This window comes from Malaya genurostris, chromosome 1, assembly GCF_030247185.1.
Source record: "Malaya genurostris strain Urasoe2022 chromosome 1, Malgen_1.1, whole genome shotgun sequence".
NCBI classification, from domain to species: Eukaryota; Metazoa; Arthropoda; class Insecta; order Diptera; family Culicidae; genus Malaya; species Malaya genurostris.
In genome coordinates, this window is record NC_080570.1 from 135,110,236 (window position 1) to 135,125,712 (window position 15,477).

Below are 15,477 nucleotides of genomic sequence, written 5' to 3' on the forward strand. Positions count from 1 at the left end.
CATTTACCCGATTTCGCAATCACAAGACAATGCATTTCCCGATATACGCAGATTTACTAGGAACACATAGTCCGGCAGATGCAAATAGTGTGCGGTATTTGGATTCGGTACCGACTTTAACAGTTTATTACTGTCTTCTAAATTGAGCGAAATGTTTCTCACATTCTTTCCCATATTTTTAAAAAAGTTTTTTGGCAAACTTGGCAGTGATGTGTTTAAGAATGCAAGATGTAAATTAGACGACTGAATTCCATGTAGTACATTATCTGCGAGACTGTTGAACCCAGAGCCACTAAAAGTAACGCTAGACAATTTAAACGGTAAGCGTCCCTCCATTTCTTGGCGAAGATCACTGGCCGGTATTGTTAGTAGTTGCGGCTTTTTCGGCGTGGTTGAACCCGATCGATCTTGTGGCGGCTTAGGCGCGTCAATCCATAGCTCTCGTAAGTTATTGGAATTTTCCAAAATACGAGGAATATTGAATTTCTGTATATTTGGATAAGCGGATATTCGTAGCGTTTTCAAGTAACGAAGTTTGTTCAAAAGGCCATTCTGAAATTAAAATAATATGAAATAACAATTGCCTAAAAACTATTTCAGGCACCTGTTACCTCAAAAATAACTAAATTTAGGTTGGCAATGTTAAGGTGTTCTAGTGTTTCTGCTGTACCGAGAAGGCTAGAATTTGTCATTGTTGATATTGGGTTCCCAGCCAGGGAGAGGGACCTAGAATAAATATATTTCATTAGATAATATTACATACTTCAACTTGCGAAATAATCCGAAAGAACCTTAGATTTGGCAGTGCGTGTGTTATTAGCGGGACGTGGTAGAGGTCATTTTCGGAAAGATCCAATTCTCGCAACGAAGACATATTAGCAGCCAGATCCGGTGGAAATGAAGGAAGATTATTGTGCGACATTTTAAGTATACGAAGAGACGGATTGGCAAGTTCAGGAGCTGTTTGAAGAGAAACATTTGCCAAGCGAAGCTCGATGAGGCTATTCTCAAGCCCTAGGAATGCTTTTCCCATGAATTCCAGTTCATCGTTGTGTGAAAGATCGAGCAGTGACAGTTTCGGCACAGTAGCGAAAGTCGCATCTTCCAATCGAACCAGTCGATTGTGAGATAGATCTAGTACGGAAAGAGACTGAGAAAATACACGATAAAAGTCTATACTTCAGTACAACTATTTGACGCATTTTCTTACTCTGAACTTGTTGGATAAATCCACGCTATGAATAGCAGTAATCTGATTATGACTCAAATCCAATTCGCATAAAGTAAGCGCAGCTAAGTTTGAGAGTGACATGATTGGGATTTTACTAAACTGATTGTAGGATAGATCCAGATATTCCAATCCTTCTTCCAAGATAAGGTTGTCTGGTAAAGCCTTTAGATTATTATGGGCCATTTTGAGTATCCTAAGACTTCGAACATTTCGGAATAGTTCCGATGGGATTTCGGATATCATATTATGTGACATCTTCAGGACTTGCAACTTTTTTGTATACCTGAATGTATCGTAATCGATTTCGCTTATAAGATTACCATCTAAATCCAACCACTGTAAGTGTATCATATTCCCAAGAAGATCACGACTTGTACTATTTAGACGATTTTTCGCTAGTGATAACCTCATTAGGGATAGCTCAACAGGTTTGAAGTAACCATCTATGATTTTCGTAATGTTATTGCTGGACATATTCAACGATTTGATGTTTGTATGTGCAAATCCATGATCACGAGCGTTGTTTGCTGCTGCAACAGGTAGTGTTGAGAAATCACTGATATTCATCTCTGGTATCTCACCGAGCGCCCTAATTCGATTATGACTTACGTCAATTTCCAATGAGGCCAGTGAACCGACCTAAGACGAATAGAGGTTAAAAATATTAGAATAATACACTTTTATTTGTGCATTTGATTGAAGCTTATGCAACATTCAAACCTGATCGAAGTACTCAAAATCAAACGAAAGTAGTGAGTTGTATGCCAAGTCGAGCTTTTCTAGTTCCGGTAGGTTCTGAAATGAGAAAAATAAAAACCAATATATGTAAAAAAAAAACATATAAAATAACCTTAAACTCTTTTTCTGTATTTATAACACACAAAAACGATTTTTCCTTTGATGAACATTAACCAACGATGTTTTCAACTCGTCTGTGCATAACAGTTTTTTAACTGTTATGCCACCTAGCAGTTCAACATAAACCCCTATGTAGATATAATGTCTTACCAATTTGAACGAACAGAACAAGTTACATATGTACTTTTAAACATTAAAAAACTTACGCAAAACTTATTCTGTATTTTCACATTTGTGAATTTTAATTTTAGTGGACTTTTTCCGAAGCTTCGCCATTTTTGCTTGTTTGGGATGTCTTTACAAATGTACCAAACGAAACTAACTGATCGGATGCAGGATATATTTAGAAATGAGCCTTTTCATACTTCTGAAACAAAACCGATTTTTTGCCTCGTTTCAATTAAAATTAATCAAGGCTCGCGCAGAAAAATTGAGCTAGATCATGATTGTTACAAACCAATTTCTCCCTTCAACATCAACAATATTCTCTGTTTGATTTTAATAAAAATTTTGGTCTAACCAAACGAAAAATATATTTGTTCCGGCTGATATTGTTGTTGAAATCAGCTAACTATTTATTACATGTCAACCAAAGTTGAATTTATGCTATCAGCAAAGTCCTTGTTGATTCAATTCTGCTATATTTTATATCAAGAAAAAAATTGGTTCAATTGATCTATGATCGTATTTGTGTAATGATACAACTAAATTTACCGTTTGAATGAACCGTATTAGATTTATTTCTTAAAAAAACCAGAGCCATTTTTTCCCGCGGGAATATACCAGGGCATTTTTTCTCCCGTGGATAAAGTTTGTACGCGTCCCACAAGTAAAATTTTATCTGCTTCTACCATTTACTAGAAAGCTTTCAACAATTCAAGTGTGTGTATTGGTAATTAGGAATATTTTTGAAAGTTTTTTACATATAACACATTTACTTTACAAAAAAATATTTGATTCAAGATCTCTATCTTGACCTGACTGATGGAGCACCGAATCGTTGGATGCTAAAAAAAATTAAAAAACAGGTCATGATTATGGTATAAGAACAATCCGATCGATCAACGAAAAACCGAAAAATATTTTAATATGAGATAACTAAATTCAAGGTAATTTAATGCAACTAAAAAGTTGGTGAATTTGAAGCACTACAATTATCAACTTTATCTAAAGTTCGTTTATTTATAACAAATTCTTCAAATTGAATTTAATGTGAAATTTTTTGTCAAGAAATTGACAGGAAAGCACCCCAAGTAGCATGTTAAGTTGTTGTCCTGTATATTTCTAGTGATTGTGCAATTTATCAACTTAGTTTATATCACTATTCTAGTAACTGTTGTGTTATGGAAAAAGCGCAATTTTTCTGTGTTGTGCAACTTACTTTCAAGTTCATCCGTTATTACGAACATTTATTCACAACGATTGTGCAACTGACACAAAAACTCATGCGTCGATCCCATCAAAAAGGTATTAATAAAATCAGCGAAAAAACAATTGTGAAACTCGTGCAATCTACTATGTAATGTAAACAAGAAATATAAAGACGTTTACAAAAACATAACAAACATAATTTCTAATAAATAAGTTTCACATTTGATTCACAATACAACCGCTCTCAATACAAACATGAATCTTGTAAAATAATCTGAGCATGAAAAATAATAATGCACATATTGTAGAATTAATCTTTTGTGTTTTTATAAATGAAAAATCGACAACGAACTGCATTTTTATGGTGAAACATGTATTCGTACGGTCGAAATTTTCAAGCGCCTTTGAATTAACGTGTTTTTCTGATTGTGCACCAATTTCTGTGAAAATAACAGTCTATTATTTTTAATGAGATTCATCGGAATGGTGTTTAAAATACGTGTATTCAAACATTCTTTAAAAATTTCAGATGATTTTGATCAAACTAATGTGAAAAATCTCGAAATGATTTTTTCTTGAATATTTTCCAATATGACATCGATTGTAACAGTGAGTTGAATAGAAAACCCAACGTAATGACATATATTATCTAAATAACAGTAAACATTAACATGTTCATATTTCGAAAAGAAATGCTTTACGTTTTGTTTTTTTTTTATCAGTTTCAATCTTCTAGTTGAATTAAACAACAATACAATATAGTCATTCATCTTAGCGGGTCCGACTTTTGTGATACCCACTGTATTTATTTTGGCAAGTCCGTGTGCTGGAGTTGCAAAAACAAGTTGCACAAGCAGTAATATATAACTGTGGGAGTAACTATGATGAAATTAACTTTTCGTTCAATATCTTTAAAAAGTGATGTCAGGTCTGCTTATTTTTTTTGCGAGATGAAAACCGAATACAAATTATCTGATTGATTTTTGTTTTCATTGAGTATATAAAGCTGTATTCCTGCAACTTTTATGATAATAATCTCATGTCTGCAAGTTTTACGTTCAATTCAAACATCTTTCACAACTTTTTTGCATGTTTTGAATTTTATATCAATGTTTTTCTAAAACTAAAGAAAACTGCGCACACTGATCTAGAAAATTCATGAGGCAGCCAAAACAATGCGGACTCTGCAGAAATATATTTTTTACAGCAACGTTAGCAATTCGGCTTAGCCTTTTTTGCCTTGCGGAGAGCATCAATCATTTCACTAATTTTTCTTCCACAAGAGATTTATAGCAATTTCGATGTACATTGTGCCCGGTACAATTATGACAGCGGTTTGGAATGTTTTTGATAAGTTGCACAATTGTTATAGTTACTCCCGTTTCACATGACGATGTGAAATTTTTTGTAGAACTTCTATTGAAACATTAACAAGTTGGTGATTTACTGCACAATTGTTTTAGATGTACTTAAAGTTGATCTACAGTGATTTTTTCGGTAGTATTGTAAAACTTAACAGTGATAAGTTACACAACCAATTTTAATATATATTTCTAAACATATCTAACATAAATAACATTTCTAAATCAATTGTAAAACATCTTGAAAGTTCAATAAGTTACATTTGCTACTTGGGACAAGTAAAATATTTGTTATTTCTATCAAAATATTGATTGAAACAAACTAATTCACTAAGATAAATTATTTATCATGTTTTGTAGTTTCAAACAGCAATACTTGTTATATTGAACCAGATTTTCTTTTGTTACTATTTCAATAAAGAAAATCGTTGCATGAAACCCAAATTTAGCTATTTTTTCATTTTTTTCTCTGTGAGACTAATAATTTGATGAAATGATACAGATGACAGTTTTTCTTCTAAATTATCGAGTTGATGGAAGATGAAAGGACGCTATTAAATGTAAAATCAAATACAAATGATTATTTGCATTTGTATTCGGTAAAATACTGTTCTTTAAAATTGAGCGCATTGTTTTCGTTAGAGTGATAGTGTGCTCATATTAATACAAAAGCTATCTGCATTTGATGCAAGAAGAATAAGCTTTCTAAATAAAAGATTTTTAGTTGAAAATAAAAAAAATATTCCAAACAAAAATGGCCAATATATTTGATGCTTTTTCATTTACAAACATATCTTGTCCGGTTTATTTCCTCTTGAGATCTACGTGATAATGTTACTAACTCATTGATAATTTGCCTCTATAATTTCCAATTTCCTATTTTCAAACAATAGCCTCCCGCAATGAGCAGATAAGACCTTTTCTTATATTCATCTAGATATATAATAAATACAACAGTCTAGACGTTGGCATGTGAAACTGAGCTATTATATGGTTGCGTAAAGAAAACGATGAAAAAAGAAAATGAAATATAATCAAGCACTACACACGTTTTCTTACTATTTATTCAATACATTGTAAGCTCACCGCACCGTCTGCGCGAAACCTTACAAATTCCGTAAATGCACATAAGTAGGGCTGGTCGGTATTATCGCTCATTCATTGCTTCTTGACATTTCGTTTAGTTTGGCAGCCGGACCGCAAACGAGTTTCAAAACAATATAAATTGCTGTGGTTGTTGCACGTGTTTGGTGAATTTATAATAAATTGAGTTTTAGTTAATATTTCAATAGCCTTTATAGATTGTTGATCGAAATGACACATTTTGATTCTCGGAGAGATGACTCCGATTCCAGCTACGTGTCATACGATGAAGATGATGAAGTAAATTAGTTACACTCCTAATTCTGTAGGTAATCATTTTTTTTTCGTTTTAGCTGCGGGAAGCGTTAGCTAAGGGATTGCTCAAACCTGGTTTGAACGTAGTGGAAAAAGAAAAAAGAGAACCCGTTAATAACACGATCAAGCTGAAATCGGCCCTTGAATCGACTATACTCAAAGCACCATGGGTTGAACGAATGGATTTGGTAAACGATTTGGCTCCTTTGACACCCGAACTGGCCATTCAAATCGAAAAACACGAACAAAAACGTGAAAATCAATTTAAGGGAAACAAGAAGATCCCATATGTTGCCCCAGAAGCGGACCCAGTTCTCAATGATTTCAAGCGAGAAATCCTTTTCCATCGTCAAGCCCAGGCTGCTGTTGTCGAAGGTATCAAACGACTGCACGATCTTGGCATTGGTACCAAACGACCCGATGATTACTTTGCCGAGATGGCTAAAACGGATGAGCACATGCAACGTATCAGGAAAGTATTGCTGGATAAGCAGGAAGGTATCGCCAAATCCGAACGGGTGCGTCAGCTTCGCGAACAACGTCGTATCGGAAAACTGATACAGCGTCAAGCTACCGAAAAACGAGACGAAGACCGACGTAAAATGCTAAACGACATTAAGAAGTTTCGCAAGGGCAAGCTGTCTAATTTGGACTTTTTGGACGATGACGACGAAACGGCTTCAGGAACGAAAAAGAAAAAAGGATCTGCAAGAGGAGCCCCTGTTAAGAAACAAATCAATGCCAAGCGGAAGGCTAGGAATTCTAAATTCGGTTTTGGTGGTCGCAAAAAAGGATCGAAGAGAAACACCAAAGAGTCATTCCTGGGGGATAGCCGGAAGAAAAAGAATGCATCGAACAGAAGCGGCGGTGGTGGTGGTGGTGTTGGTGGTGGTGGAGGTGGCGGAAAAAAGATGCGTTTGGGCAAAAGTAGACGAGCACAAGCAAAAAATAAGAGAAACTAAGTTCCGAATCTTTCTGGTATTTGCTAGAGTAATAAAAAATGCTTACAATTCGTAATTGTAATTGCATTGAGAAAGAAATAGATTTTCTTATTGTAAGAATAGAATTATTTCCCACAAGTTGCGTGCACCTGCAAAATACACAACGGCTGTTGTGCTTTAAAGAAAGACTTTTATTGATATGCATATGGAGGTCAAAGGTTATTTTTTTTTGCTCACTAAACGAAATCCCCTCGGTCCCGTTTCTTTCTCTTGGCGGCCCTGTGAATCATCTCGTGGTCCCATACAGAATTCCTGAATTTCATTCTCACTTAAAGCGGCGAAACAAAAAAAAACTTTTTTTTTTCTAAATTAGCCTCAGAACTACTTCAATCAGTAGGCAGCCAAACAAACCAATTCCGCTTATCCTGGTTCCCGGTTTTCGATTAACGACGAAAGATAATAATCTTATACTCGAAAATGGATCTCACGCACTTTTCTCGGAGATGACAGAACTGATATTCTCAATCTAAGGTTCAAAAGAAAGATCTTATGATCTTATCAAATATTAAGCACATTTTCGGACTCAATAAAAATTAACACTGTTGTAGTGTCATAGTACGTTGTCAAAATCGTATAAAATCTTCAAACTTTGAATAGAAACTAGTAGAGTTTGTACATCATGCTAGTTGATGACCATACGAACTGCCCTCGGGTTTCGGTGCCGGAAGTACCTACAATAGTGGAACTCACTTCGTTTTCTCGTGAACCAATCAAAGAACTGTTTTATTCTGTAGGGTATTTTTGACGCAAACATTCGGTAATCTGTAGAAATAACCAATATTTTGGTACATGAGTTTTATTATACAAAAATTGCATTATGCAAATTTTTACCGGACGATCAGTTTTACGAAAATTTTCATTACATAATTCTGTAAATAGATATACTGAATAGTCGCCGAGTACGGTAAAAACCATACTATCCGTATGGTAAAATTATCTTCCAATATCCGAACTTCTGTGAAAACTGATTGTCGTGGAACAGTCAGTTATTAAAATTTTCTGTAAGTGTCTTTTTATTAATCAAACCAAAAAAAAAATCTTAAAGGGTTCATCGAATGGATTGAGGTACAGGTGCTAAAGTTTTCAAAACATTAGAGCCACTAAAAGCTTTTCGTTTACTTATAGGCAGAAAATAATTTTGTCAGCCGGGACATTTGACGCTTTTTTTATTTTTTCATTGACACTTTCACTTTTTTTAAACTTCCGGTAAAAAACTACCGAATTCTGCAAAATTTACTAAGTGTGTAGTTATTGAACAAACAATCTCTTTGGTTCCTTTCAAGAATCGAAGAGAATACCACAATATTATATATGATAATATTATTAATATAAGAAAGGCCACCACTAGATGGACTAAACAAGGTTTTTTACTGATTTTTATCAGATTTTTCGTTCGAAGCGGTACATTTACATTCTTCTCTGTTCATGAGCAGTGACCCAAGGCACCCGATTGTGCATTCTAAGACTCTTACTTAAGAAACATTTGGTAACATTCGAACTGTACTCAAATTCATAAAATCATATTCTCTGAAACTTAATTTCATTATTCTCTGCAAAACCTAAGATAAAAATTTACATTATATCAATGTGATGATAAAAAACTTTGAAACCACAAATTTTCATTGTCGTCTGAAAAATGAGATTATGTTTTTTTCTTTTGAAAGATTCAAATATTTTTATGAAATTACTGATAGCATCTACAAAAAAATCAAATAAATTCCTTCAATACTTATCGATAAAATTCGAGTGACCCAAGGCTGAGTCCCGATCAGATGGTAATAACAGAATTATAACAACTGGAGTAATTTATTTCAGAAATACACTGAAGTCTTTTTTATGCGAATTTACGTACCGCATAAAAAACCGCATAACTCTGAAACTTCGCATAACAAAAACCGCATAACTCTGAAACTTCGCATAAAAAAAACCGCAGAAGGGAAACCGCATAACTCTGAAAATTCGCATAAAAAAACGCATAAAAAATAACTCTGAAAATTCGCATAAAAAAGTCGCATAAAAAAACCGCATAAAAAAACACCGCATAAAAATAGACCTCAGTGTATTTTGTAACAAATATTGAAATATTTTTGGCTAGTAATCTGTTAAAAATAACAAAAATCATAACAAAAAAGACTCTAGCAGGAATAAAATCGTAACAGATTTTGAAAAGTTTGTATCACAATTATTAATAAACTTGATATAACTACAGAAGTCCGAAAGCAGATATTTAAAACAATAGTTGTAATAAATCAGACAGCAAATTTAACACAGCAAAACTATATCACAGCCAACTTTCAGCATTGTTCTAATCCAAAATTGTTGAATGATTTTTTTTATTAAATAAATAATTTATTAAGATATCTTGTTTTTTCTTTTAGTTCTTTGAAATTCTGATCATTATATTTCGATATGAAGCAACGGAAGAATTCATTTTCTTACAAATGAAAATAAAACATCATAACTGATTTTGTTATTATATTGTTATCATAAGTTTTATCTTTCAACTGTTTTCATTTGTTAAATATCTCAAAATAACACAAATTGTTTTATACATATAAACTATTGATATACTTGTGTTATGATTTTGTTAAATGCATCTGATCGGGAAGTGTACAATTTTGTCCGGTTAAGTGTGTATGAAATTGCAAATCGCGGTAATTTAGAGCGACAATGCAAAAAAGAAAAAAATTCTTAATGAGACTCAAAATTGTTTCAAATTTTAGGATATGTTAGTTACTCGCCAAACAAACCGATTTCAGCGAAGCCGGTTCTTAGTTCCCGGTTCCGGAAGTCCCGGAAATAGGTGTGAAAAACGGAACATTCTTCATTTTCTCAGAGTCGGCTGAGTAAATTCTCACAAAATTAGGCTCAAATGAACGGTTTTATGCTCTCATAGACAGCTGTTAACTTTTGTTCGGATGCAACTTCCGGTTCCGGAACAACAGAGTGAAGTGTGTTTAAAATTTGTAACGTCATGTAGAGCGCAAATGCAAAAAAAACGAAGAATTCCTATAAACTTAACTCAAAATTTTATATAAATTGAAAAGTTTATGCTAGTGTGCGCTCGATCAAATTTTTTTGTTCTTATTCAAGATTCAAATATAAGATTTCTGAAGAATCCCCAAGAAATATTTTAAAACATGAATTATATAAGGAAGGCATTATTACACCACTAGGTGGATTAAAACAGGGTCTTCCAATTGAGCGAAGTTCTCGGGAGAAAAATGCCGCATGGATCCGATATCATATAATTCATAGAAATACACTCTTAAATATGAATTAATCATCCATCACGATGTAATTTCGAAGCAGGAAATCGTATTTGAATTGAATTTCCGTTAGGTTAAGTTAGGTCACTTTTACGTTTATATCTCAGGAATCGAAACTGGACACCATGAATAATTGACCAATGATCTGTGCATAAATCAACTTTTTCGAAAATGGTTAAGTCATTTCTGAGCAAAATGTGCGCAAACAAACAATGCGGTTTATTGGTAACGTCACTTTCGCAACCATTTCGCCGGAGCCAGAAGTGGCCCCTATGGGGAATCCAAACTTGATGGTTTAATTGGCACATTGTCGCAAAGCTGATTTACCGGTAGCGAAACCTGCCAATGAAAAATGGAACCAAGAAGGAGGATTCTTTCGGAAATTTTCATATCAGAAGTAGTGATTTGCAACATTTCTATCGTTTATTCAATAGTACAAATAGATTTAAGCAATAAAAGTACACTCGGAGTAGAAGAAAATCGATTTCACAGTGATTACTACTACTTCTATTAGTGTAAACTACGATTAAACATGGAAAATCTTCAGAAATGTGTGAAATTGGGTAAGGTTAGGTTTTTTCGGATCAACATTTTTTTTAATCAGAAACCAGTGTAATGTTGATTTGTCGAGTGTATGGCGATCGAGTACTATTTATTTTGGATACTTTATTTGTTATTTCTAGGCATTTGAAAAATGGTATCAAACCAAGTTTAATGCTCCATTCTGAATAAACGGTAGATTTCGCATAATGAATTAAGATCAACATCACCACCTCAGAGTAAAAACTTTTTCTTCAACTTCTACTATGATTTTTCAATCGAATTTGCCCGTTTTATAAGAAATCGTTGAAAAGGTGGAGTAATTATAAAATTTTCTTACCGATTTGACAGCTCTTGCTGAAAGTATCATCTCTAAGCAAGCAGCGCCTCTTCATTTCAGTTTTGCGACAATGTGCAAATAGGGTTTTGCACGAATATAACATAACCTCGCAAAAATGAACAGAATGAACTTTTTCTGACAGTCGCCGTGTATCAGGTTTTGCACGAACATGATATAACCTCACAAAAATGAGCAAAATGAATCAATTTTGACAGCTATCAGTGGTTTGTTTATGTGTTCATTGCGTTCATTCTAGTTTGAATACGTGTTCATAGATATGTAAACAAACCACTGATAGCTGTCAAAAGATGAACTTGATTCATCGGCAGTTCATCGGTAGTTCATTCGAGTGGTCATCGTGCAAAACCAAATTTCCCGGTTGATTTTTCAATAGGGCGTATAAGCAAGTGACAGTTTCTCTTTGTTTACTTTCTCTTTTATTAATTACCAAGCGGTTCCCACGTTTATCACTCAACTTTTTGCATGAAATGATACCCGAAACTTTCGACTTTCAAAGAGAATAGTGATATCAAAGAAAATCTTTATTAATCACATCACAATAATCGAAAGAGAGAGTGATTAAAGAGAAACCGACGACACGACCTGCCACTCGCCTTTAAAAACTGTATCGTAAATTTAATTACCCCTCAGTAACTCGTAATGTCAAAATGAAATCCTTGGAAACATGTTTGATACTGGCAACACAGGCTGATAAACTGTTGTTTTTAGAATAACAGTTACCATAGCCTTGGTTACGAATGTTTTTCAATTACAAAACATCAATAGAACAGAATGGAATGTAATAAATTATTATGGCTATTTACGAACTTAGATGACTTAATACGCGCATAATAAAGTGAGAAACATTGATAACCAAAATGTTCATTGGTATTACTGGATTTTTTTTTGGAAAACATTTAGATAATAACAAGATACAGCATTCATTCATTTATTGGAAATATAAATTTTCCATTCTAGAAGTCTTGCGTCGCAGCCACGTTCTCGTTCAGTGAAATCACCCGAGCATATAATTTTTCACCTTCCAGCTCAATACCCCGAATACATTATTTCCTAAGGTTTTCTTCAGTTCCATGAGAGTTTGCGATAAATGATCGCGACACGATTTTTCTACCACTTGTAAAAGAGTTTTGAAACACTTTCGCAGTTCCTCTTCTGAAACCGCGAGAATTTTCTAAATTAGGAAAAAAAGATTTCATAAAATATTTCGAATGAACATCACAGATGATCTCGATTTACTCAAAGTGCCGGTGTTTCACTTCGTGCGATTCTTCAGTATGTTTATGTTGCTGAACCATTTTTCGTAAGATTCTGGTTAAGCCTTTCCATTGTCAATTCGAATTCAATCTTTTGGGTACCTCAAAATAAATACATTCGGGACAACAGCGACTGTTGTATATTGGCTTTTTTCTAGGACTTTTTCATTAACGGCTATCGGTAATAGGACAAAATACTTCGTCAATTTGTTTGTTTATTTATATTACAAGAGTCCCTTGGTAACACACGCATAGCTACCAGAACAGTGTTGCTCAAGAAGATTATTTCCATTAATAACAAGGGGCGCTAAATACTATGGTACCAGGAGGTAAATCACCTACGGACACTTTTTATTTAAATTTTCCTTCGGAGTGCCTGATCGTGTCGTCGGAGAAACTGTCACTTGCTTATACGCCCTATTGAAAAATCTACCGAGATTTGTTTACAGTTTAAAAGTTCATCAGAGGTTCATCATTTGAATTTAAAAATTGCAAGTCGCCCCACACTAAACAGATTTATACAAATTAGATTTTTTATCGTGACTACACAAATGAACAAGCATTCATCCTTGACAGTTCAGCGGTACTGTTCACAAACAAGCTTAAACAAAAATCGAAGAACACGTATTAAACAATCATCTTTACACTTCGCAACTAGTCCCTTTTATGTGATAAATCTCAAAAACAAACCGTATCCAATCGTGAACAAATGTTTTAAAACTCTATTTAGGCGATATGGACCGTAAATGGTTTCATCCAAATTGTTAACAGACAAACAAAAAAATATCTGTTTACAAACAGTACTGCTAGACTGTCAAAATGTGTTCATTCGATTGAGGTTAGCAGTGGTGGTAAAAAACCTAATATCGCTCCTTGATGCTGGAAACGCATACAGGGCAATCTTTTTAGTTCTTTTCATTGTGGAACACGTTATTAACAGGCACATTTTCGTCATATTTCAAATTTTAATTTGCAGTCGCAAAACAAAATAAACTCACGGCAGCTGTCAAAGATGAACTTGATTCATCGGTAGTGCATTTCTGTCGTCATCGTGTAAAACATAATTGACACAAATTCAAATATGAATGAACACATAAACAAACCACTGATAGTTGTCAAAATTAGTTAATTTTTGTGAGGTTTTGTCATATTAGTGCAAATGTTAATTACATGCATTCAAATTGTAACTAGGTTTTTTACCGTCACTGCTAACCTCAATCCGATGAACACATTTTGACAGTTCAGCGGTACTGTTTGTAAACAGACTTTTGTTTGTCTGTTGACAAACGGATGAGATCGTTCACGGTCCATATCACCTAAATAGAGTTTCAAAACATATGTTAATGATTCGATACAGTTCGTTTTAGAGATATATCGAATAAAAGTGGCTGTTTGGGAAGTGTAAAGATGACTGAGATGTGTTTTTTGATTTTGTTTAAGCTTGTTTGTGAACAGTACCGCTGAACCGTCAAAAATGAATTTTTGTTCATTTGTGACGTCACGATAAAAAATGTAATGATAGATGTCAAACAACGTTAAACCCGCTGATAGATGTCAAACAACGTTAAACCAGTTTAACCTAATTGTGTTCTGAACGATAACGACACGAATAAAACGCCGATTGATCAAGTCGCGCGCTTTTATTCTGATAACGGCCAAGAAGCCGTCTGACAGAGTATGTTCAGCAGCTCAAAATTTCATATGCAAGATTGATAATATAATCGAGTCTGAAACAAACGTATAGCCGTTTCAATTTTATTTATTGGAACAGTGATTATTTAAAACTGGTATAGGGTTGGATATTTGAAATGGGGTAATGGGGTTAATGATAAAACTGTTATTAATTGACACATTTTGAACTAGAACGCTCTTGACTCAGCGTTACTGAGAATCAGTCTTTAGTATTCAAAAAGAAATATTTTCTCCTTCATCAATATTTTCTATTCAATCTTACCTAAAAATTACAATTTTTTATTAGGATATAAACAAACTATGTTCTTACCTGAAATGCTTCCGTCGAAATCTTGTTAAGTCTGTTGCCTCTGAGGTTGAGGATTTTCAAACTGTCCAAGTTCATGAAGGCTCGCCTCTCAATGGTTTCTATTCGATTGTCGTCCAGATAGATGGCATCAAGTTCCTCCATATCGACAAACGTATGCGCTAGCAGCTGCTTCAAATTATTGTACCGCAACGATACTACGGCTAGTTTGCTATGGATATCTGATTGAAAGATTCCCTTCGGCAGATTGTCGATTTGATTGTCGTGTAGCTCTAAGCTCACGATATTCTTCATGAAGTGGAAACTGTTGTCGCTTAACGTTTTAAGCTTGTTGTTACTAAGATCTAAGGCTTCCAGTGCAACCAGATACCGGAATGCTTCCTGCGGTATTTTCGCCATTTGGGCACCCAATCCATGTGACATCCGAAGTGAACACAGTGAATGTCCGATCTCTGCAAAAGCCATCGCCTCTATGCTATCGATTCGGTTCTCACTCAGATCAAGGCGCTTCAAACCGTGGAGATACGTGAAGGCATGGTTTTTAATAGATTTAATACCAGCCCGGGTGAGCTTCAACTCTTCCAGATCCGGACTGAAGTCAACGAAATCTTCCGATCTCAGAGAAAAATCGGAAAGATGGGATGAGGCCAGAAACCGTAGATTTTTCATCTCGGAAAGTTGCTTCAGCGTTAAGGGTTTGTTTTGATTTCCGGTTGTGTCTAGTTTGAACAGATTAACTCCCGCAAAAGGCGAAGCATTCCGCAGATCGAGTTGTTTGATGAGGTTATCCTTAATGCTAAGGAATCTGATCAGAGGGAAGAAATTTATAGAATGG

At 34.4% G+C, this 15,477-nt stretch overlaps 2 protein-coding genes across 2 annotated transcripts in view; one reads left to right on the top strand and one right to left on the bottom strand.

The window, feature by feature from the left end:
- Positions 1–15,477, bottom strand: part of LOC131425840 (chaoptin) — a 176,400-nt gene that overhangs the window by 697 nt on the left and 160,226 nt on the right. Inside the window, exons 3-8 of the mRNA XM_058588059.1 lie at positions 14,646–15,447; positions 1,952–2,026; positions 1,211–1,870; positions 792–1,150; positions 612–726; positions 8–552 (exon numbers count right to left, since the gene is read on the bottom strand). Of these exons, the coding sequence (XP_058444042.1) occupies positions 8–552; positions 612–726; positions 792–1,150; positions 1,211–1,870; positions 1,952–2,026; positions 14,646–15,447 (2,556 nt within the window). The remainder of the gene's footprint in view (positions 1–7; positions 553–611; positions 727–791; positions 1,151–1,210; positions 1,871–1,951; positions 2,027–14,645; positions 15,448–15,477) is intronic.
- On the top strand, positions 5,199–7,259 carry LOC131425841 (probable rRNA-processing protein EBP2 homolog). Its single transcript, XM_058588060.1, has 2 exons — positions 5,199–6,204; positions 6,258–7,259. The coding sequence occupies exons 1-2, from the start codon at positions 6,136–6,138 to the stop codon at positions 7,179–7,181; spliced, it is 993 nt and encodes a 330-aa protein (XP_058444043.1). The 5' UTR covers positions 5,199–6,135; the 3' UTR covers positions 7,182–7,259.